At 48.8% G+C, this 25082-nt stretch overlaps 2 protein-coding genes across 4 annotated transcripts in view; both read left to right on the top strand.

The window, feature by feature from the left end:
• The first annotated feature begins 15783 nt into the window (after positions 1–15783).
• On the top strand, positions 15784–22292 carry LOC119164520 (uncharacterized). 3 transcript variants are annotated; one of them, XM_037416723.2, is made up of 4 exons: positions 15784–16881; positions 19126–19237; positions 20701–21182; positions 21938–22292. In XM_037416723.2, the coding sequence occupies exons 1-3, from the start codon at positions 16369–16371 to the stop codon at positions 20802–20804; spliced, it is 729 nt and encodes a 242-aa protein (XP_037272620.2). In that variant the 5' UTR covers positions 15784–16368; the 3' UTR covers positions 20805–21182; positions 21938–22292. The 3 variants fall into 3 exon arrangements, with proteins under 3 accessions (XP_037272620.2, XP_037272618.2, XP_037272619.2); XM_037416721.2 differs by having other exon boundaries at positions 15785–16881; positions 19126–19269; XM_037416722.2 differs by having other exon boundaries at positions 16220–16881; positions 19126–19254.
• A 1191-nt stretch (positions 22293–23483) lies between these two features.
• Positions 23484–25082, top strand: part of LOC142769088 (uncharacterized) — a 40224-nt gene continuing 38625 nt past the window's right edge. Inside the window, exon 1 of the mRNA XM_075871971.1 lies at positions 23484–24949. Coding sequence (XP_075728086.1) covers positions 24446–24949 — 504 coding nt within the window. The 5' untranslated portion in view covers positions 23484–24445. The remainder of the gene's footprint in view (positions 24950–25082) is intronic.

Here is a 25082-nt window from a genome sequence, read left to right on the forward strand (position 1 = left end):
ACAGGACCTCACCAACCACAAAGGAGTGTGTCCGTGAATGCACAAGTGCCCCTTGTGTTCCAACCGGACCTCAATGCAAGACCACATCCCCACTCGCATCGAGGAGCTAGGAACAAAGCGCCCCTTGTGCGAGCATAAAGTTGCTGGCGAGAACTCGGATTTGTTAGGTGACAAAATGCGGCTTCTTAACTTTAAACCAGTCGTTGTTGTGCCACATACATTTTCCTCGTTCGGCAGCACGTCTCACGAGATCGAGCGCTGTTCCGACGAACTGTCTCCCCCCTCCCAGCGCCGCCTTCCGTGCAGAAGAACTGTGCAGTTCCGGGGATAACGTCGCTTCCTCCGCCGAACCACCTTGCACTTCCGGGTATGGCTACGTCTCCCCCTCCGAGCCCAAGAACTGGTCTGAGAGAATGGACCAAAGACGTTATTTAAGGCCGTGCGGGCCCCATGTTAGAGGATTTTGCCCCAGCCGATGTTGTCGGGCTGGCCGGCTCTGTACAAACGACAACCTGCTACAGTAAACGGTCCTTTTTGTTGCTGTTTTCAAAACGGATTGCCTCCCTGCTTCGCTTTCGGGCTAAGGCTTCAGCGAAGTCCGCTCGACTGCTCGCCGCTCTTCGCCACCTCTACCATCGCGACACAGCAAACTCCTAACAGTGGTTGGCAGCTGCGGGATACGCTACCCCTGTCCTCAACGTTTTGCTGCTCTGGGACCCGCTACCTCGATCTCAACGGCTGAAAATTTGGATCAAATTCCTGGAAGCGCGAGGACGACCACCATGATATCGTTTTGCTGCCCTGGGGCCCGCTACGCCGACTTCAAAGGCTGGAAAGTTGGAGCGGATCTTTGCAGGCCCGAGGACACCCACGACACCGCTCGACGGCAACGACGAGATGGCCGAAGTCACCGCTCTGGTTGCGCGAGTGCTTGACGTTCGTCTTTTGTCATCAGACCCTGTTAGCACAGAGTAGCCAAGTATGTTCTTTTTAGATCTTTAGGTGGCTAGTGCTTGCTGGTTCTCGACTTGCTTCACGTCGTAGAATATAGCTTCAGAGACAAAGCTCTTTCAGAAAGGAACGTGCACAAGTTGCGGTACACAATGGAGAAGCTCAAAGTGAGGGACCTTCTCGATGTTTGTGAGCAGCTGGGTGTTTCTGTTGCTAGGACGAGCCGTAAAGGAAATATTCTTGATGTCATGAGAGCGGAGGGAATAACTGAAGAGGAGGTAAAAGAGGCTATGGAGACAATTGAAGGAAAACAGCGGGAGGCGGAGGAGCGTCAGAAATGCGAACGGCAGGAGGCTGAGGAGCGTCAAAAACGCAAACACGAGGAGGCTGAGGAGTGTAAAAGGCGAGAAGAGCGTCAACATGCTCTTAGAATAAAAGAGCTAGAACTTGAGCAGCTTCGCATAACCTCGGTGCAGTCTAATCCGCTATCCCTGGCAGACGAAACGCCAAGACAGAAAATCCAAGATTTGATTCTGCCGTTTAGAGCGGGTGGAGACATCGCGCTTTTTTTTAGTGAACTTTGAGCGCACGTGCGAGAAAATTAGGATAAATGAAGGTGTCTGGTCCCAGAAGCTTCTGTCAGTTATTCCGGGAGAGGCCGCGGAAGTAATAGCACGGTTGTCTAAAGCAGACTCTGACGACTACGCTAAGGTCAAAGCGGCCCTCCTTCGTAAGTACCGCTTGTCTGCCGAGGCATTTCGGCAGCGGTTTCGGCAAGCAAAAAGGGGCAGTGAATCATGCACAAAGTTCGTGTACCAGCTTAAGTCTAATTTGAAAGAATGGCTTGGAAGTGCGGATGCTTACGGTAACCACGACAGAGTGATTGATTGTGTGGCCCTCGAGCAATTCTATCGTGTGTTGCCTGAAGATACCAGAGTCTGGCTTCAGGACAGAATGAAGGGAACAGACATTGACAAAGCTGCTGAGCTAGCTGATGAGTATTATACGCGAAGGAATTTTCAGTTGGATCGCGAGGATACAAAAGAGAAGAGGGACTCCTCAAGGCGGCTTGCTGCTCAAAATACAGCACAAAAGATGGCTCTGCCGCGTGACGAATTCAGTCAGGGAGCGACTAACAATGAGAGGGAAAGGAGAAAGCCAGGAGAAGCACCTGAGTCGACACCGCTCGAGCTTTTGAATCTAAACGACCAATTGTATGCTACAATTGTAAAAAGGAGGGTCATATCTCATCTAGCTGTAAGCAAACGTTTGCTTTCGCAGGCATTCGCGAGTCGGACGAGAACTTGAAGTTACTCGAGCCTTACATGCACGAAATTGTGGTCAACGGAAAGAAATGCCGGGCACTCTGCGATTCAGCTGCGACGATGGACATAGCACACCCATCTTGCATCTCCCCTGGCGACTATACTGGCGAATGCGCCTGGATCAGACAGGTTGCAAAAGAGCAAAGTGTCTGTTTGCCAATTGCTGCTGTTGTTCTAGAGGGAAATTTTGGAAAATTGCGCACTGAGGCGGCCGTGAGCCCTAATTTGCCCCAAGATTTTCCATACCTTTTTTCCAACAAATCAGAGCAGCTCCTTAAAGAAAAGGGCCAGTCATTTTCATCTCCTCTCGCGTGCATGGCACTCATGCGATCGCGGTCCCGCGCTCTCGCGGGGAGACTTGAGATCTCGGTTTCGAAAGAGGAGGCGATCGAGCGTGAGACAACTCCCCAGGGATACTCGGGCCAAGAGGCGGCTAGGGTATCACAGGACATCGAAGACAGTAGGGCTCCGGATACGGTATTGGCTGCCGAACGCGACGAGCCTGTGGAGGTGGATAAAAACAGGGCGCGTCAGGAGAACGTTCAGTCATCCCTGCTTGGTTCCACATCCACTTGTTGGGAAGAGCTCAGTAAAGTAGACAGGAACACACTGGTCACTGTGCAGGCAAGTGATGATACCATTAAGAATCTGCAGCATAACGGGAAAGAAGGAGTAGCCTGAAAGAACATCTCATTCTACACGAAGGCAGGGCTCATGTATCGAAAGTATCGGGACGCTGAGGGTAGAACGTTCGACCAGCTTCTAGTGCCAGAGAAGTACCGACGACAGTTTTTGGAACTGGCACATGGAAATGCCTGGGCGGGCCACCTTGGCATCAAGAAAACAAAGGCGAGGCTCGCACAAGATTTCTATTGGCCTGGATGCTGGAAAGATGTAGAAAACTTCGTGTGATCGTGCGACACGTGTCAGAGAGTAGGAAAATCTACTGACAAACGTAAGTCCCCGAGGAGATTAGTGCCTGTTATCACAGAGCCGTTCCGGAGGCTCGTAATTGATATTGTTGGCCCCCTTCCAGAGTCCCATTCGGGTTGCCGCTACATTTTAACTGTTTTGTGCGTGGGAACGAAATTTCCCGAAGCAGTTCCGCTAAAAGAGCTCACCTCTCCCTGCATTGTGGACACACTCTTGTCCATTTTTGCTCGCGTTGGCTTTCCAGCCGAGATTCAGAGTGACAATGGGAGCGTATTTACCAGTTGTCTCACAACAGCATTTTTTGAACGCTGTGGAATAAAAATAATCCACAGCTCTATAGGACATCCACAGTCTAACCCCGTGGAAAGGATGCATGCGGTACTCAAGCGAGTTCTGAGAGCACTTTGCTTTGAACATAACAAAGATTGGGAGGCATGCATACCCGCGGCACTGTTCGCCATACAGTCCGCTCCCCACGAGACAACGCGATTCAGTCCCGCCGAGCTTGTCTATGGAAGAAACTTAAGATCTCCATTTCGGCTGTTGAGAGACTCGTGGGAAGGTTATGAAGAAGACTTGGCCACATCGTGGGTCGTGGCCAGCGTAGCCCGTTCGAGCTGAAAGTTGCGGCTGTTTTAGAGTATCGTCGTCCCACCGCAAATTCAGAATTGAGGGCGTTTTTGGGACTGGCGGGGTATTATCAACTCTACGTCAAAGGTTACTCAAACCTCGCTAGTCCGCTGACGGACTCTCTCCGCAAAACCGAGCCCACCGTCATTTCGTGGGACACAAGAGAATGCTTTCAAGAGCCTGAAGAGCACTCTCGCAAAACGACCCGCTAGCGGCGCCGGACTTTTCTCAGAGTTTTATTATTCAGTGTGATGCCAGTGACCGCGGCCTAGGAGCAGTTTTGTGCCGAAAAGACGCCGAAGGGCACGAGCAGCCAGTTTTGTATCTCAGCAGAAAGCTCAGTGTCAGAGAGGAAGCTTACAGCACTTCAGAAAAACCGTGCGCCTGCCTTGTTTGGGCAATTGGTAAGCTAGCATGTTACGTCTCAGGGTCGAACTTCATAATAGAAACTGATCACTGCCCCTTGACTTGGTTGCACAATATGCTGTCTAAAAGCAGTCGCTTACTTAGGTGGAGCTTGACGCTTCAGCACCATAACTTTAGTGTGCGCTATAAGAAAGGGAAGCTGCACACAAATGCAGATGGACTCAGCAGAGCTTATTGAAGTGCAGCCCAGCTCCCTCATACAAATTGAGGCACATTCTTCTGCTTTGAAGTGTTTTGCATACTTTTGGTGTCTCTTCTTTCGTTTTGCTTTAAAATGTATCAACAATGTTGCATTGCACTAACAGATGTATTTTTGTTTGAAGTGTACTCTGATATGTTAGCAGGAAGGCCAGCCTCTACCATTGTGGTAAAAATGTTAAAAAAAATTGCACAGAATTGTTTTTTGGCTGCTTCAGTGGGTTCCGACCTACTCGAATGGCATTGAGGATAGTTTCGCGCGGCCTTTCTTGGCATCTGGACTGCACAGTGTAATCACAGCATCTGTGAGGGCCAGTGTTTTGAGGTCTCTAAGGGATATGTTTCTCGTGCTAAAACGTACAGTAGTAGAGAGTCAATAGATCTTTGCTGCCTTGGTCTGGCGCTATGAGAGACGTTCAGAGGGTGCTTGCTTCCACGAAAGCAGTATGGCTTTGTGTTCAACTCCGTCGTTCCAGTGATTCCCTGCAGGGCTCTGAAGATCACCACGGAGTGGCTACAGTATCGACGGTCAACCAGCATCCCTCCTTCCGAGCCGCCCTAGATGGCTCAAAGCTCCGGATGCATTGTCTGGCGGCGGGGGTGCTGTTTTGCCACAGACATTTTCCTCGTTCGGCAGCACGTCTCACGAGATCGAGCGCTGTTCCAACGAACTGTCTCCCCCCCTCCCAGCGCCGCCTTCCGTGCAGAAGAACCGTGCAGTTCCGGGGATAATGTCGCTTCCTCCGCCGAACCACCTTGCAGTTCCGGGTATGGCTACGTCCCCCCCTCCGAGCCCGAGAACTGGTTTGAGAGAATGGACCAAACACGTTATTTAAGGCTGTGCCGGCCCCATGTTAGAAGATTTTGCCCCAGCCGACGTTGTCGTGCTGGCCGGCTCTGTACAAACGACAACCTGCTACAGTAAACGCTCCTTTTTGTTGCTGTTTTCAAAAGGGATTGCCTCCCTGCTTCGCCTTCGGGCTAAGGCTTCAGCGAAGTCTGCTCGACTGCTCGCCGCTCTTTGCCACCGCTACCATCGCAACACAGCAAACTCATAACATCGTGTGCAGTGTCCACAAGCCGTACTTCTTCAACAGTGACAGCATTGCCGCGCTCATGTACTGGCCTTCCGGTCAGCAGAGATGCTGAGTCTTCCCATTCAGGCCTACACCTCAATTTCAGTATCATATGTGCCATAACAGATCTTCAGAAAGAACAATGTACCAGAGTGTTGAGAGCACTTATGAGATTGTAAATCAGTGACGTGAAGCAGCGCGAAGTACTTTGCCTTCGTTCATTCTTTGTATTGTATTGTCATCCCAGGACACCTAATATTGCATAGGTTTATCGAAGGTGGCACCCCCCTACAGAAGATGCCTCGATTGTGTGGTCGGGAAGGTTGAAGCACACCGTTCACCTCATTAAATATTTTCAGATGGCTTTTCTGCGCAGTTCAAACTGTTCTAACTATGGTAATAACTATAGTTTCATCAAGTATATAGAGCAACCCAGTGATATGCACCCTGTGTGTATTATATTGCGGGTTACATAGTTAATGAACACATTCTGGCATGAGGCTGCACAACTTGCAAAAATGCATGCATCGGGCTATAGCATGCAGTGCAGGAAAGCTGAAAGACAGATAACTAGCTAACTGTATATTTGAAGGCTGCTGTACGCACACAAGTGACTACACAACTTGAAACACAGATAAAGTGGGCTGACACTTGTTTTCTGCTTATTAAAGACAGTATGTAGCTTGTATCTGTAAGCAGAGCGTTGCAGAAATTCGTTCGCGTCACAATCAAGAAGTTATTTTTTCTTTGAATGGGCTCAACCTGTCAGAAAGTGAGAAAAAATGAGAATGTAATCTTTGCATAACATGAAGGAATGCCTATCAAGATTTGGTTGCAAAGTGATGCTAATTAAGTATTGATTGATTGATTTGTGGCATTTAACGTCCCAAAACCACCATATAATAATGAGACGCCGTAGTGGAGGGCTCCGAAAATTTCGACCACCTGGGATTCTTTAATGTGCACCCAAATCTGAGTACACAGGCCTACAACATTTCCGCTTCCATCGAAAATGCAGCCGCCACAGCCGGGATTTGATCCTGCGACCTGCGGGTCAGCAGCCATGTACCTTAGCCACTAGGCCACCGTGGCGGGGCCAATTAAGTATTGCGGAAGCCATATAACTAATTGCTGTCTCAATTTCTCTGCATGTTTGAGAACATCCTTGAAGGCACGACTTCAGTGTAATGCATATTCAATATTTAATAAATGACAAGGAACAAATAAACTAGGCTACTCACACCATCATGGTATCAATATTGGACGAGACGCTAATACAATTTATTATAGGTTACATTGTGAAAATGAATGTCGAACACACATTAAGTTTCTATTGAAGAAGCTTTCGTTTTCACGACATAGATGTATACGTAAATCTTAGATTATGATCATTTTGCCTTCACCAAACTGGCTAATTCGAAATAACACTCATAAAAAATCTTTTCATTGTTGATGACTAGTTAGGGCCGTACTTTGTATATTTTTTTTTGGTGGGGGGTGAGCATTTATGTGTAATAAAGCCAACTTTGGCAATGGGTAGTTAATGTTAAGGTGTTTGTATATATACTTCATCATCAGCCGGTCTACGCCCACTTCAGGGGAAAGGCCTCTCTCATTATCCATCAATAAAACCAGTCTTGTGCTTTCTGTTGCCATGTCATCCCTGCGAACTCTTTAATTTCATCTGCCCACCTAACTTTCTGTCTTCCCTTGTTGCATTTGCCTTCTCTGGGAATCCATTCAGTTACCCTTAAGGACCAGTGGTTTTCCTGCCTACCTGCTACGTGCCCGACCCATGTCCATTTCTTCTTCTTGATTTCAACTATGATATCCTTACCCCGGTTTGTTCCCTGACCCACTCTGCCCTCTGCTTGTCTCTTAAGGTTACACCAATCATTTTCCTTTCCATTGCTCCCTGTGTGGTCCTCAGTTCAAGCTGAACCCTCTTGGTAAGCCTCCAGGTTTCTGCTCCGCAGGTAAGTACTGGCAAGCTGTAGCTGCTATATACAATTCCTCTTGAGAGTTAGTGGCAGATTACCATGCATGATTTTAGTATGCTTGTTGAATGTATACCAATATATATATATATATATATATATATATATATATATATATATGAGTGTTTTCACACTCATTGTTTGGCTTATAGATGGCGCTGACTGTCGCTCCTACTTCTAAATTCACAGATAAACCCAAAAAAGTGGATGGAGGGAGTGCCGCTGTAATAGCTCAGTGGTTAGAGCATCGAACGCGTAATTCGAAGGTCGTAGGTTCGATTCCTGCTTACAGTTGGTAATTTTTTCATCCACTTTTCTTTCTTCTTATTTACATTCCATTAATGTTAATAACTTCCCCTGTACATTCCTTGGCATTACTGTCTGTTATATCTCATTATTATTGTGTCAAAAACACGGAAAAACGAGCCCTTAGGTATACACTTCTTTCCCTTATTTCATTGAACGAGGGTCTCGTACTGGCAGACTTGGTGTGTTTAGGTTGTATAAGAGGGACAATTAATCAGCTGCCCGCTCATAATAAGTTCACGTGCTACGTGACGCCAAACATGCGCATAAGAGTGTTTTCACACTCATTGTTTGGCTTATAGATGGCGCTGACTGTCGCTCCTACTTCTAAATTCACAGATAAACCCAAAAAAGTGGATGGAGGGAGTGCCGCTGTAATAGCTCAGTGGTTAGAGCATCGAACGCGTAATTCGAAGGTCGTAGGTTCGATTCCTGCTTACAGTTGGTAATTTTTTCATCCACTTTTCTTTCTTCTTATTTACATTCCATTAATGTTAATAACTTCCCCTGTACATTCCTTGGCATTACTGTCTGTTATATCTCATTATTATTGTGTCAAAAACACGGAAAAACGAGCCCTTAGGTATACACTTCTTTCCCTTATTTCATTGAACGAGGGTCTCGTACTGGCAGACTTGGTGTGTTTAGGTTGTATAAGAGGGACAATTAATCAGCTGCCCGCTCATAATAAGTTCACGTGCTACGTGACGCCAAACATGCGCATAAGAGTGTTTTCACACTCATTGTTTGGCTTATAGATGGCGCTGACTGTCGCTCCTACTTCTAAATTCACAGATAAACCCAAAAAAGTGGATGGAGGGAGTGCCGCTGTAATAGCTCAGTGGTTAGAGCATCGAACGCGTAATTCGAAGGTCGTAGGTTCGATTCCTGCTTACAGTTGGTAATTTTTTCATCCACTTTTCTTTCTTCTTATTTACATTCCATTAATGTTAATAACTTCCCCTGTACATTCCTTGGCATTACTGTCTGTTATATCTCATTATTATTGTGTCAAAAACACGGAAAAACGAGCCCTTAGGTATACACTTCTTTCCCTTATTTTATATATATATATATATATATATATATATATATATATATATATATATATATATATATATATATATATATATATATTCTGTGTATTTCGGGCCTACCAAAAACAAGTGCGAAATAAAAATTCAGCGGGTGTTAGAACTGCTCAAATCCCCCTTAATTACAGCTGGGTGGAGTGAAGGGCTGAGTTATGTCTGGTTGTTTGACCTGTCAACTTCTGACAGCTTTGCACTACTGCCATACTACTTATTCAGTGTGGTGAGTGCATTTTTGATTCATAAAGTCATTCGTATTCACATTTATAAACCTCTTAGTGGTAAAAAACTTGCAAAGAGATACGAGTTCATAGTCGCAGGCAGGATTGAGTTGAGGTTGGGGGGGGGGGGGGGGTGCCGTGAATTGCCTACTTGCGCCACTAGCGCACTAGGCCATCATGCGCGAGCGTATTACCAGCACACTAGGCGTGGTAGGGTGGCTAGCATCATAGAGTTTGCTAATATACACAAGAGGGAACTCTGGCGCCAGTGTCTATGGGAGCTGCAACGCACGGCTCTTTATGAGCATGGGAATGATGGGTACTACACACATTTGTCTAAACTTCGTACTTATGGCCTGCTTTTGGCTCCGCGTGTGTTTGTGTGGCTTAAAGCTGTTTTCTCACGAAACAAAATCGGCAAATGTTCAGTGATTGCGCTTCACCACCCTAACTTTTTTTTGAATTACCTTTCCAAATTGAGTCATGAAGTTCAGAAGGGTTGAATTTTTCCTTCAAAACAAAATCGAGACACAGGCTCGCCCAGCAACCAGCGAAGCCGCAAGTACGAAGACTAGGCAAATGTGAGTACTACCCATCATTCCCATGGTCGCTGAACGATCGCAGCGCCAGAGTCCCCTCTAGTTAATTTTGAATGCTAGCGTTTTTTTTATTTTGTTTTTTTCACCCCGGCAGACTTCAGGGCCGAGCCGCGTGCTAGAATCTACTGGGGGTGTGGGGCACTGGAGCCAGTGGTTAACTTTTTCTTTTTTTTTTATGCGAATGCATTTCTTAGTCGGTGCATGTCTTCCTCTGTGGTGCATGTCATGCGTACCCGTGTGCGTATCGGTGTCCGCACTCCTAGAAACCGGAGCAGGTGGTGCGGGCGGAGTAGCGGCAAAGTGAGTGGAGAGGAGGAGGAGCGCGCTCTGGCTTCTGAGGGCGCTCAAAATTGCAGGTGTTCTCTGGGGCGCTCGCATCGTGAGATGCGAAGTTGTGAGTAGGTGTTCTGTGGTTGTGATGCGAATCGGTTGGTGTTGTGTGGCTGGGCGCCTCTCCAGGCGATGGCAAAAGCCGACGAAGGCGAATGTTGTCCTACGGCCTCGGTGTCCCAAGCAAGAAGTGTTGCGCAATGCAACCCGAGCATCACACCTCTCGCTGGAGGCGACGTCACTCCAGTAGCTTTAAAGTCATCACCAACCGGAGGAAAAGAAGTGGAAGACAAAGCTGCGAGGCGAAGAGCGCGTGAAGCCGCACGCAAGCGAGCGAAGCGAACCGCCGATAGCGAACTTCGTGCTCGGGAAGCCGCTGCGAGACGCCGACGCCGAGCTCAAAATCCGGAAATGTGTGCCCAAGATGCGGCGGAGAAACGTCGACGGCGAGTCGCCGATCCTCGAGTGAGGCAGCGCGAGGCCGAGTACAAGCGGCGACAACGGCAGGCTGATCTCGCTGCCGCCCGCGCTCGCGATCGCACCAGGCAAGCGGCGGCGCGCGCTCGGCGAGCCCGTTTCGAGCGCATCTCTGGTCAGCTGTTGTCAGAGCTTTGGTCACTGTTGCAAGGTAAATAAATGCGAGGTAATAAATTTATACTTATGTTTCACTGGCATGTTGTGCCAGTCCTTGCGGAGTTGACGGGTGCCAACCTTCAAGGGGCGCAACAGTGTCGCAGAGGTGAGCGCGCAGTGCTTCTGGGAACTGGCACCCTCCTTGGCAAAGAGTAAAGCCCTCCCTTTGGTGCAGCAGGGTCGACGAGAACAGTCTACAGCTGCAGCTACTGTTCGCCGGAGTTTCGACCTCACCAACTATGTAGGAGTGTGTACGTGGGCGCTCAAGTGCCCCTTGTATTCAAAGGCGTGTTCAAACTAGACCTCAATGCAGGACTACATCCCCACTTACATCGAGGAGCTAGGAACAAAGTGCCTCTTGTGCGAGCGTTATGTCGCTGGTGAGAACTCGGCTTTGTTAAGTGACAAAATGCGGCTTCTCAATTTTAAACCAGTCGTGTGCAGCGTCCGCAAGTCGTCCTTCTTCAACAGTTACAGCATCACCGCGCTCACGTGCTGGCCTTCCGGCCAGCAGAGATGCTGGACGTTCCCATTCAGGGCTACACCTCAATGTCAGCATCATATGTGCCATAACAGGTATTGAGAAAGAACATTGTACCAGAGTGTTGCGAGCGCTTATGATATTGTATATCAGTGATGTGAAGCAGCATGAAGTACTTTGCCTTCATTCATTCTTCATTCGTTGTACTGTACAGTCTGCCTCGGGACACCCAACCTTGCATTGGTGTATCGAAGGTGACGCCCCCTACAGCAGATGCTTCGATTGTGTTGTCGGGAGTAGTGAAGCACTGCTTTCAGCTCATTAAATATTTTCAGGTGGTTGGTCTGTGCAGTTGAAAGTGTCTTAACTTTGTGACACAGTCTTCAATATACCAGAGCATGCTCATGTTTTTTGCCAGCTTTCTCATTTGTGTAACATCCCCACATGAAAAAGGAGTACTACTCTGTACTCCTCGCTGACATTGTCATTAAAAGTGTTGCAAGTGTCAGGTACTTCATTGTAAGATCTTGGCAAATCATGACAGTTCATGCACAGGTACTGAATTCTAGAATAAGAGAAATCTTAGAAAACATGCAGCATATAGCTCAATCAATACAGTGAGGATGGTGGATGGTAAGCACATGTAGACCTGATTGTAGCACCAGGATCTTGACCTGCAATGCAGTGCCGGTGGCAGATTTCTCTTGTATGTGGTTGAATTATTAGGATTCGCAGCGTGAGTGGTACTTTACGAACAGGAATCGCCGAGTGCCCGTGCGACACACTTTCTGAATTTTTGCAGTAGGGAGCCTCCACACTGTTAGTGTGCCTTGAGAGGAAAGGTTTGTCTAAAAAATAAGGAAAACTGGGCCGTGCTATGTGCTAAGCACTGCGATACGAGGGTACAGGACATGCGCGGTAAAGGTATCACTTTCTTTTGCGCCGGCGCATGCAGATTTGTAATTTGGAAGCGGAGCATGCATCTGAAAGGCGTGAAAATGCAGGGGAATTCAGCCATATAAAAAATTATTTTGAGTCGAAGTAAAGACATGCTGAACCCATAAAAGTGCTACAAAGATTTCTATGTGTGTATGACGAGCACTGGCAACTGTACAGATTTTAACGCTCTTAAAAAATTGAGCTATCGCTTTGATAAGTGCATTCTTCTGAACGCTTATTTTCTTGCTCAGTTTTATTTTTTATACTTTCATCAAGTATATTGAGCAATGCAGTTATGTGCACCTTTTGTAGTAAATTGAAGGTTACATAGATACAGAACACATTCTGCCACCATGACAAAAATAGAAAGTACTGCAGGAAAGAGAGCAGCAAAGACAGGTATCTAGAAAATTGAATGTTTGAGGACTGCTGTACCCACATGGGTCACTATACAACTTGACACACAACACTTGATAAGGCAAGCTGACACATTTTTTCCGCACATTAAGAGACAGTAGGCGGCTTGTTGTAGCTGTGTGGGCAGCATGTTGTAGAAATTGGCTGTGTCAAGCATGTTAGCATGCAATTGGTGAAGTCAGTGGTCAAATCCATTTGCGTCTCAAACAAGGGGCACTTTTCCTTTGAATCAGCTCAACCACGCAGAAAGTAAGAATAAATTAAAAGAATCTAATTCGTGCATAACATAAAGAGATGCTAATTAAGTGTTGATGCCCCAACACTAATTGTATCATTTTCTTACACGTTCATTTGTGCAGGAATGAATCTGTAATGCGTGTTCAGCACTCACATGCAAAGGAACAAATTGGCAAGGCTGTTCACGCTATCATGATAACTTTAGATGAGGTCATTATGCAATTTATCAAAGATTAATGTGTGACAATGCTAGAAATGTTGAAAACACATCACGTGTTCACGTGAAGGAGTTTTCTCTTTTACTCATGACATGTGGGGTTTAACGTCCCAAAACTACCATATGATTATGAGAGACGCTTTCTCTTTTACTCAATAAATGTGTGTGTAAATATTATGATGATTATAAGATAATTTTGCTTTGCCAAACTGGCTCATTCAAAACAACGCTGCATCAAATAATGGTAACATTATGAAGGGTCGAGTCGGGACTGTACCAAGGAATTTGTGGGGGGAGGTTGGTGTTTATTTGTAGAACGGCAAGCTTTGGCAACTGGTGGTCAATGTCAAGGCGTGTGTATACTTAATATCACCCGAAAAAGCTAAAGCATGAAAGAAATTTTTGAGGGTGTAAGAACCGCCTCAACTTCTCACTAGCTACAAACCTGCATGGTTTGAGTGAAGGGTTATGTCTCGTTTGATCCGTTAACTTCCGACAGCTTTGCACTACTGTTGTGATACTATATCAGTGTGGCATATAAGTGCATTGCTGATTCGTAAATTATTTGTGTATAGAATGATGAAGCTCTATTAGCGGTGAAAATCTAGCAATGATGGACGTGAGTGCACAGTCGTCGACAGGTGTGTAAAATTTGGCCCACTTGCCTGCTCGCAAAGGCTGCACCAGGACATTCAGATGCAAAGCAGCTTATGGTGGAGTTCAATACAGTGTGCGTGCAGCGTGACCAACTTAACTGCGCAAGCGCCAACTCTCCCCTCTTACCTGAGTGGTGTGAGAAAGTGGGAAGGCGTGAGCACTGTGATGGTGGTAGTAGTGGTTAGAAGAAGAAGGCGCCTAATTTCTGCAGCCCAGTTAGAAGCACAGCGCAGTGTCTGTGGGAGGGGGAATGGGAGAAAATGGATAAAACAGAAAAAGGTTAGGTGAGCTGTGGCGCAGACGTCTTCAGCACGAACAGCAGTCCAGCAGCAAGGATAGGGGTGGCAAGGGTCCCTCAGCGGTAGGCCATGATTCCCCCCTTGTCCGGGAACTCTGCTAGGCTCCGGAGCGCTGGTAGGTAGGGATGAGATGGTGAAGAGCTGGTGCTCCAGGGTGATGGCAGAAAGGCCATGTCTCCGGTAGGCCAGAGTGACCTTCGAGCGTTCCTGTGCCTAGGCAGGGCAAGCACAGAGGAGGTGCTTGAAGGTTTTGGGGTTGCTGCAGCAGCTGCAGGCTGGAGAGGCGCAGCGTTCCTTAAAATAGCGGCGAGCCACCGTCCACACGCGTCCGTTTCGCAGTTGCAGCAGGTCAGCTCGTTCCCTCCTGGTAAGGCCTGCCTCGAGGAGATGCTTGGGTTTCTGGCTATTGGCCACCCTCTGTCCCGAGTGGACCGAGGCGAGGAGCTTCTTGATGCAAGCCTGCGTGAATTCCCTAGCTGCCATGGCCTGGGTGATGTGGGTGCCCGATTGGTGTGCTGCCTTGGTCAGCGTGTCTGCCTGCTCGTTACCAGCTATGCGCACATGAGAGGGTAGCCAGTAGAAGAAGATGGACGTCCCGGTTGCCGCAAGGGTCCGGTACTTGAATGCCATGAGGTTCTCCGTGAGCCTGGCGCGGCGGTGGTTGGCTAGTGTCTGCAGGGCTGCCTTGCTGTTGCACAGGACTGCAACCTGCTCAGCAGGGACGTTCTCAGTCAGCAGCTCTGCCGCCAAGTAAAGTCCCGCCAGGTTCACAGCTGTGGAGCTCGCTGGGAAGGGTAGTCGGCACTGCCTGCAGACGGCCCGGGATGGGATGACGCAGGCAGCCGCCGCTATATCGTCTGGCATGAGCCAACCTTCCTCTCCCCACATTTCCCTCCAGAAACCTTGGGTTTGGTCGTACACACGTTCAGTCACTGCACTGGCGTGATGAGTTCCAACATCTATGTCGGTGCCAGTTGCAGTAATACCTTAACGCCTGTAAAGATCGCGGAGCAGCGAAAGGCTCGATGAGCCGAAGTGCAACGTAGACGTCGGCAAGCGTACCCCGAGCTAGGGAAGCCCAGCGCAAACGACTACGTCGGCGGGAAACTGCTACAGATGAAACGCGGGCTTGACATGCTGGACGGCAGCGTCGGCAACAATTAAACTCCGCCGTACGCAACGCCGACAACGAAACCAAACGTCAGCGTCGAGCCAACGCGTCAGCTGTGGACAGACGCGAGTCCAACGCCTGTGCAGGACACCTCGCTCAACTGGCTTCATCGGATCCGACTGGCTTCGATGGTGCCGACGCCCGGTCCCAGCGCGAATTCGTCGACCGTAGTTTCGGGCACATCTGCAACGTGTGCGACTGCCTTTGCTTCGATTTGACTGAGGTGGGTAACGCGTGTGCCCCCCTCCCCCCCCGCTTCGGATAGCCTCACGTACGGTCCCTTTAAGCGGGCGAAGGTGTAACTGTTTAGATGCGGAATATCTCTTGTTCGTGTGTGTGGCACGGGTAAACCGGCCTCCGCACTCGCAACCCTCCTCTCCCTTCCTTCTCTCTAACAGCTGATGCAATATGGTGGTAGTAGTAGTAGTTCTTGAAGAAAGGAAATTAGAAGTCACCTGATCTCTGTCTGCCTCTTGAGCGACCCGGCGCAGTGCCTTGTTGGGGAAGGGAATAAAGGGTAGGAGAAGGATAGCAGGAGGAGAAAGATAACTCTCTTTCTATAGAAAACGGAGCACTCGTCGTCGCATGCGAGTCAGAGATAAGAAAGATGGCGAGGGGGGGGGGGTGATAGTTCGAGGACAGGGAACCACACGGCGAGAGTGGCGTCAGGATGATGATGAAAACATTTTATTATGCAAATTCAAAAACAGGGAAGGTCCCTATTCCAGCTAGGACACCTATAGTAACCTCTGCGACAGCCCCAGGCCCTGAGAATGGGTTTCCGGCAGACCTCGGGTACAGACGGTGAGAGCTGCGCTGGCGTTGGAGATCGCGGGCGGCATAATCGTTCGGCACGGAATCGAGCAAGCAAGTCGCTGCACTAAAGAGGTACCGTGGTGGCATATGGTGGTGGTGGTTAGAAGAATGAGAAGCCGCCGAATTCTGCAGCCCATTAGGGATACGGCGCTGTGCCGATTTACCCATAAACACGGATGAATGTGCCGATAAAAAATAAAACGGGTAGAGAGGGCGCGCCGCGTCCGGCGTCTGTCTACGCTCATACTGGGCACGCGCGATTCTCTTCTCCCTCTCTCTTCGTAGTCTTCAACAGCTGCTGCCATGGAGCTAGCACAGAACACCTTAGCGGGTAGGGAGCGCGCTTCGCGTCGGATTATAGTTGTTCTGTGGTATCTGCTCCTTCTCCGATCAAAGAAGTTGATGGTGGTGAAGTGTGATGAAAGCGACAGTGGCAACAGCTCCATCAGCGAGTGGGTTGACGCAAGCACGCATCAACCCACCCTCGGACAGCAGCGCTGCATCCACGCGGGACGATGACGAGGCTGCTGCTGCTGCGAACAGGAGGGCTCGCGACGCCGAGCGTAAACGCCTGAAGCGAGCGGCGGATCCGGAGCTTCGTCAGCGCCTAGCTGCTTCACAACGTCAGCGTCGGGCGGCGGATCCCGAGCTTCGTCAGCGCGAAGCGGCTGTAAAACGTCAACGTCGAGCGGCGGATCCCGATGAGGTTCGAGCGCGGCAAGCAGCTTGGAAACGACAACGTCGAGCTACGGATCCCGATTTTCGAGCGCGTGAAGCAGCTCTAAAGCGGCGGCGTCGAGAGGCTGCCCTCGATGCTGTACGCGAGCGGGATCGCGTCGCGAAAGCGGCGTCTCGAGCCAGGCAGCGCGCACAGGCAGACGCTCGACTCAAGCGCGACTCCCTGGACCGCAGCTTCGGACACAGTTGCAAGGTGTGTGACGACAGACTTTGGTTTAACAACAACCTCGCGTGCATTGGAAACATCCAGAACGCGATGACGACGGAAAGACGAGTGGCTCAACAACTGCGCTGTTTGTACACAACGGTCACGCAGAACACCTACCGGTCACGCGATGCGTGGTAACTAACCAAGTTAGCAACGTAATACACGCAAGGTTCACCGCAATTGTAACACGCAAAACACTACACACCTGTAAACACGGCCGTTAAATGCATCGTTGGAACTCCCAGCGATGCTATAGCTGCATCGCCCCATGGTTTCCTTCAGAGAGATGGTGTAATATTTTTAGCAGCTGGGGGGGGGGGGGGGAGGTGTCACCCACGAGAGTTTTTCCAGAGGGCAGAAAGGCGGGTACCGTATTCATTTTATTTTGGCTGCTTCATACAGTTAATGTAACAGGCTGTTACTCAGCTTGAAAACTACCAAGTTTTCATTGCTGACAAAGTCTGAATATCAAGAAAAATTCCATGCATGAAAGTGGATTAAAAGTGTGATGTCAGTATGTAAGCACTCCATTAAAAAAGCATAGCTAAGATTAGTACAATATAATTGATTTCTTTGTATTTTTTGTCACATTGCCTCAATGAAGCCTTCCAAAACTTTGTATATTCGGTCCATGGCATTCACAGAGATAACAATGTACCTCATATTTATCGAGTATAAGCTATGCTGGACCCAGAACATGCCTTCAAACTTTAGTACGTCACGGTGCTTGGTGCAGGACTCTCATGGTGGTGTCTCCACCTGCGATTTTTTCTTTTTTGCACATTTTCTCACTTACCAAGCGTCACGGCGTGTTAAGAAGGGTGTTTTGGATTGTGATGTTGTACTTTACTAATACGCAAAAAATCGTTCCGCTGTTTAGTGTCCCTTTAACGCATGCAGAAGACGCACACTACCACATTTATCTATGCTACTGGCGTGCTCCCTCTGTAGGTGCAGTTTCTGTGGCATTGATGTTGCTGGCGATGATTGATAAAGACGGTGCACTCAAGCGGGTCACGGTGCAAGCATGCTACAGTCAAAGAAACACGGCTCGGTCTGCTGCGACTGAATGAGCGCGACTCTGAAGTCAAAGAGATCATGAACTGCGGAAGCGGGAAGCCGAACGACGACGGGCAAGGTGGTGGTGTCGCAGGCTAGACGAAACAGCGTGGTGACTATGTCCGAAACGAGAGAAAGGAGCTAGATGACTGGCAGGAGAAGGGGTGAAGAAGAAGAAAATGAAGCTCGAAAAAAAAATATATATTCATCTTCTGACGCGGCCAACCACTGTTAACACGTAATTGATTGTGTTTCGTGAGTGAACCGACTAAAGCTAAAGTGTTGTGGCATCTGGTGGCCGGTGAAGATTTTCCATCGACTAATGTGACAGCATATCACATCTGTAATACACGTGCTGCTTCGCATACTGAAACAACCTACTACTCTACAAACGACGGGTAGGCAAACCGCCTTAGCTGGCTCACTTGCCACAGCCGGTCTTGCTCATCAAAAGGTTCACTGTGCCTCATGTGCTCTTTATGCAGATTCAGTGCTTGCTGCTGCCGCTGAATGCAGCTCGTTTAATCTCACCAGAGTGCAGAGTATCTTTCGCGTTCTTGAGTTGCGAGAGTGTAACACCGGCTGAACATTTGCTCTGTTATGTGCTCCGTTTTGGGCATTGTCCCTGTAAGAACATAGTCTCACAAGATAACAGTATCGGGGTTTGGAAATCATGCAATTAAGCACTGGCCAGTCGTACCCTGTATCGACCTAAATTGTAAGGGAATTCATGGCACTGTATCATGACTCTGCGGCTTCATTCATATTGCGCATTTTGGAAAAGCACTTGAGATGCCTTTTACAAGGGCAATAATCTTACACTTTAACTAGCTGCCCGAGTTTTCTCTTCTCTAAAAAGGGTAACTGCTGCATAATAACGAACACCAGTCCATATATCATATCAGTTTCTTAGGCAAGGTGCAAAGGTTGTGCATGTCTGCATCATGAAAGTGTGCGCATCTGTCACAGCTCGAATGAAATGGCAGCTTGTCCACAATTTTGTGTGTTGAAGGTGATCGAAAAACATTGTAAATTTCACCGTTACATTCATCATTGGACCGCTGGAAAAGCCAAGGCAAACTGCCAAACATACTGAGAAGTATGAAGATGTGATACTAGGCATCTTGCAGAATGTGACTCACAAAAATTAGTGGCCCTCGCTGTTCGCAGGCATCGTCAAAGAGTGCCGCAGCATCAACACGAGAAAGCAGACTGCCTGACGAAGGCGGCGTAAGCGTTGCCATGACGAGGCCTGCAGACTCCTGCTCCAAACGGATCGACAGTAAGAGCGAGATGCAGGTGGGGGTGGTGATGGTAAATGCATGTCTGATTGCTTCAGCTGTATCGAACCAGTTGCCCAACGTGTTTTAGCTAAGCCTGAGCACAACCGAGGAGGGCTAGTTATACGTGTTTCACGCAGGCTGCTTTGACAGGCCGTCGAGTCAACAGCCGTCAAAAATTCAGTTTTATCGACTCGGTAGAGTTGTTGCGCTGCTACGTGGCAGTTTTTGAACAGCAGTTGAGTGGTTCAGGTGTTTCTCGCAAAAGTTTTGCGGCGCTGCAAGTCTTCATTTTCATGTTATCGTAAGCGAAATAATATAGATGCACTTTAAAGGGACACTAAAGTCAAATAATTTATGTCAGAGTGAAAGCTCAATGTATGACAACAGGTAAAAAGACAATATTATCAACAACAATGCCCTACTTAGCGAGAAATTAAGGTAAATGCACAAGAACACGAACACTGCAGTAAGACATTTTCAAAATGACCCCGATGACATTAGACGGACTGCTTACAATTAATCACTAGTAATCGATTTAACTGCACTAATCAAAGAACCTTCCATGCATCAAGAGATGCAATAAAATGCTGCTTGTTTGTTTCTGTTGGATTAATGGAAAAAAGAACCGCCGGACGTTACTATGGGGAATGGCGCAAGTAGTTACACGAGACAGGTCGTGTTACTAGGGGGGCGCAGTTGAAACAAAAGCGTCTGCAATCTCAAGTTCAACGGCGGGAATTTGATCAATGGCTGTTGTTGCTGCTGTGGCTCCCGTCGCTTTCAGTCTGCTGCTACTAGCGCAGTAAAGCCGGGCAACGAACAGTGACATGAGACAGTCCGGTCGGTCCACTTCTTGACGCTAGTAATTTAAAATGCCCTAACCCAATGCGGAGTGCTAAAACATGATTTTATTTCAAAATAGGCCCTTCCTTGACACGAAAGTAACACTACGATGTTTCTGGACCGCCGATTCAACAATCAACGTCAACTTAATAGTTGGCTTTAGTGTCCCTTTTAAGTACAGAGGTGTCTGTTGTTTTTCTTAGAAAAATTTCAGTAAGTTGTTCTTACATAATGGCTAATGCATGTTTGTTTTTAAGTTGTTGAGCAGTGAAACTATAGCCACGCTGTTATCACTCATCAATGTTGGCATGTTTGTACTGTTTCTGCCTCCGTCGCTCAATAGCCATTGAAGCTTTAACGCAGGTGTGGGGTGCACCTTTGACCTGATAGACTATTGACTCAATAGATTTCAGAATCACCCGTGTGACAGCTTGTGCTTGATAGTGATGGCCTTCCAAATGCCCATGTGACACAAGTATTGCATCTGTTGCTCCATGTTGCTCCTAAAAGGGAAAGCATGCAAAACATAAATGTCCTTGTAACAGCACTTACAGAGAGATTGCCACTTGAACATGTCTTTTACCTTTTACCCCTTGACCTTTGTCTTTCATTTGACCAGGTCGAAATTGGCGAATCTCTGAACAGCAGCGCATGGCCAGAATCGTCGCGAAAACTGGCAGAGTCATCGCAGCCCTCAAGACGTGGTGTGGACGTCGCTGTTGAGACACCAAGAATCTCTGACCAAAACTTGTGCAAGTCTTCGCAAGCATCAGTTGTTCCCATCAGGATTCACCGGTGGACGGAAACCACTCCCTTAGTACATTTCATGGTCCTGAAGCTTCAGCAAAAGTGTCATTAGGGACAGGAGCAACCGCTAGGGGCGCCCTCGTGTGCGTGGGGGCATCGGAGTAGCCCCGGCACTGCAATGGTACAGCACGCATTGGATTTGCGAAATGTGAATCAATGCACCCGTGATTGATTACATCTTCAGACTGGTGTTACAGTCAAGGAAATTCGGGGAAGTTCTAATACAGTAGAATTGAGCATCGCATGGGGGCCTTGAAGTTGAACATTCGATGGCAACAAACACGTGCTTCCGCAGTGAGTATTGCTACCTTTTTGAAAACAAGCTATTTTTTTTCTGAAGCATCTAGTAAAGATTTCTGGATGATTCAGCTTGTATTGACTAACTTGCGAGGTCAGGGGAAGCCAGTGCCGTACTAAAGTGGCGGTATTTAGTATAACAAGAAAATCTCCCTATGTCATTATGTACACGTAGTGCCCCACTTAACTATTTGTTGGCGTTCCATACGGATTGTTTCAAATGGCTTGTGTGTAGACGATAAAGGAAAGAAGGGAAATCGGTCAAGGGCCTGTTTTCTTTGTGAAACACAAAGAAATGAAGCCAACAGAAAAGCAAAGCAAGGGAATGTATTGGGGACATTATGTGTAGCGTTATAAATGTACTGCAGCAATTATGGTCTTACTCTAAAGGAATTGAAGTGGACAAAAAGACATCGCGCTCGATCTCTTTAGTGTTCTTTCTTCTTGGTGTCCTTTTCTATTGTAGTGTGTTTTTATACACAAAAAAGATATTTGGCTGCTGGTAGAGATAGGACCTACAACCTTCGGATAAGCTGTGCAATATGTGCTACCAAATTAGCTACAGTGGCAGTCGTCCACCCCTCCATTTTACTTGGTATTTCAGTGCCTGTAGCATGGGTATATTATCTCGCACCTATGATATCCACAATTATATAGACAACATAATTTGGTAAATGAACAAGCACTGTATACTAATGATTGCAACTTTGCAGCACAAAGCTCTGAAATATATACTTTTGTCTCGCTGCCAGTTGTTCCAGTCTCTGCAGAGTTGGCAGAATCCGACCATCAAGTGGTGCAACAATGTCCCAGAGATGACCGTGCAATGCTTGTGGGAACTGGCGCCGTCCTTCGCAAAGAGGAAAGCTCTGTCTCTGCAGCAGCAGGATCACCGAGAGTCGCCTGCAGCTGTTGCTTGCAAGAGTTTTGGGAGATACAGGACCCCACCAATCATGTGGAAATGTGTCCGTGGCTGCAGGCTCACTTGTGCCCCTTGTGTTGAAACGTGTGTTCAAACTGGACCTCAATGCATGACCACATCCCCATGCACATCCAGGACATAGAAATAAAGTGCCCCTTGTGTGGGCTTGAAGTTGCTGTTGTGAACTGAGATTTGTTGAACTTTTTTTTTTTTTAGGGAATCCCTCAAAGTGAGGGAACGAACAGGAATTCGGTGGCTCGATTGATGTTTTGCTCCAAGGACTGGAGGTACCGCTGCGTGATGATGGGCAGTCGGCGTTGCTCAAGTGGTCGAAATTTGTTTGCCATCTATCTTCGTTGTCCTTCGTGTGATAGAACTTGTGGTCTCCCTTGGCGTTTTTTAATACACAAGAGCTTCGCCCACTCTCCGTCATTCACCCCATGGATATGCTGTCATTTTTAAATGTGAATGCATTTCTTAGTCCTTGCATGTCAGGCGTCTGTGGTGGTGATAGTGGTTGGTAGAAGGAGCCTAATTTCTGCAGCCCGGTTCGGAGCACGGCGCAGCTCCTGGCGTCTGTCGGTGTCCGCGCGCCGGCAGGTGTTATCTCTCCACTCTCACTTGCCCATATCAACCACCTTTCCTTCCTCCGTGATATCAACAGATGCAGGCGCGCGCACATATCCTCGCCCCTACTAACCGGAGCAGGTGGTGCGGGCTGAGAGCGTGTGCAGAGGAGCGTGTTTTAGTGTGTGAGGGCGCTCGCATCGCGGGTTCGCTGACTGGGCGCCTCTCAAGGCGATGGCAGAAGTCGGTAAAGTCGAATGTCTGACTGCAACGGTACTCCAAGCAAGAAGCGTAATGCAATGCAACCCGAGCATCGCACCTTTCGCTAGAGGTGACGTCACTGCGGCAGCTTCAAAGTCTCCAGCCGGAAAACAAGAAGCGGAAGACAAGGCTGCGAAGCGAAGAGCGCGTGAAGCCGCACGCAAGCGAGCGAAGCGAGCTGCCGATAGCGAACTCCGTGCTCGGGAAGCCGCTGCGAAACGCCAACGCCGAGCCCAAAATCCGGAAATATGTGCTCGATACGCCGCTGCGAGACGTCAACGGCGAGCCGAGAACGCTGAACTTCGTGCTCGAGAGGCAGCGGAGAAACGTCGACGGCGAGCCACCAATCCTCAAGTGAAGCGGCGTGAGAACGAGTGTAGGCGGCGACGACGACAGGCTGATCTCGCTGCCGCCCGCGCTCTCGATCGCGCCACGCAAGCGGCGGCGCGCGCTCGGCGGCGGGCCCGTTTGAAGCAGGACTTCGAGGACCACAACTTTGGTAACAACTGCACGGTAAATAAATGGCCATGTTCTGTTTGGCGTTGCATAAGTCAGTTGCCAGATTTAGGGGTGGTTGTTGCCAGGCTAGCGCCAAATTTGGCGGAGAAATTTGCCCCTGTAGTTGTGACTTCTTCGTGAGGGTTTGGTGTCGTCCGCAGTGCATGAGCGATCTTGCCGAACCCGGCAAGGGAGTGTGGCAGCTTGGGCTAGGTGGTATGACAAGACGATAGTTATAGCGCGAGAATAAATGCTTACGGCATATGTCTCGTCATTAGAGAGTCTCCGAATAGGGGCCCCAAAGCCCTTTTCTTAGGCACGCTTTGGGTCAAGCAAGACCAAAGAGCTTTCGAATAGGGTCTGCGGCGCGTTATGTGGGTGGTGTCATGTTCTTCTGTCGCAAAGCTTTTGGGGAAGGCTTTGGGGCGCCCGCCAAGTTCGAAAAGTAGCGTCCCCAACGCAAAACACTAACGTGGTTTGGTTTTACGCAGTGGTCTCGACGCTGTTTCTCTGGGTCCCCTATCCGAAAACTCCCTATTAGTTTACGCCATTAAAATTACTACGCCGTGCATTCGCATGTCCTCACGATTCTCTTAGGTAAGCCACCCTACCTTCGGATACAATGCTTTTATCATTAACTATACGGCTGTTATCTAGTTATTCGTAACGTTTATATATAAACGTTGGTTCATCGAGAGCTAAGGTTTTTTTTAGATGCGGAGCATCTAATACTCGAGGCTTGTAGAGCGGCGCCGTCCGCAAGCTTCCTCCTCCTTCTTCCACCATCTGTGCATCCCTTCCTCCTCTACACACCGCGCGCGCTTCACTCCTCCACCATCTGTGCACCCTTCCTCCTCTACACACCGCGTGCGCTTCTCCTCTTCACGAACATTCGCTAGCTGTATAATGTAGCGCGCATGCGCCGTCACGCTTCGAGAACATCGGGAGCTAACGCGCGCGCATGCGCCGTTGCGCTTCTCCCCCTTCTCGAACATTCGACAGCTGACAGTGCATGCGCCGTCGCGCTGTATATATACTCAAGGTCAGTGCTCGCTCGCTCAGTTGCCGCTCGTCGGTTGGTTTGTACGGCGCGTCGACGTCCGAGGTCGCAATGATCGACGTCCCTTCGACCAGCGCCGGCCAAAGTGTTGGCGGAACCGCAACCAAGTCGTCGTCCGAAGACAAGGCAGCGCGGAGAAGAGCTCGCGACGCCGAACGTAAACGTCGGCGTCGAGCGGAAGATGCTCAACTTAGAGAACGTGAAGCCGCTGAGAGACGTCAGCGTCGAGCAGCAGCACCGGATTCGGCCGCTTTGAAACGTAAGCGTCGACAAGAGGACCCGGACTTTCGAAAACGGGAAGCCGAGTGCAAGCGTCGGCGACGAGAGGCCGATCCCGATGCTGCTCGCGAGCGCAAGCGCGCCGAGGTAGCGGCGTGGCGCGCCAAGCAGTATGCCACGCCCAACGCTCGCTTCAAGCGCGACTTCCTCGACCGAAGCTTCGGCCACACCTGCAAGGTGTGTGATCGTCTTTGGTTCGATAACAACTTAACTCGGATCGGCAACATTCAGAACAACTCCAAAGCGTTGTCGGTTCTTTGCGATACGTTTGGAAAGGGCACCGACTATGCCGACTACGTCGTGTGTGCTA

This window comes from Rhipicephalus microplus, chromosome 8 (assembly GCF_043290135.1).
Source record: "Rhipicephalus microplus isolate Deutch F79 chromosome 8, USDA_Rmic, whole genome shotgun sequence".
In the NCBI taxonomy this organism is placed as follows: Eukaryota; Metazoa; Arthropoda; class Arachnida; order Ixodida; family Ixodidae; genus Rhipicephalus; species Rhipicephalus microplus.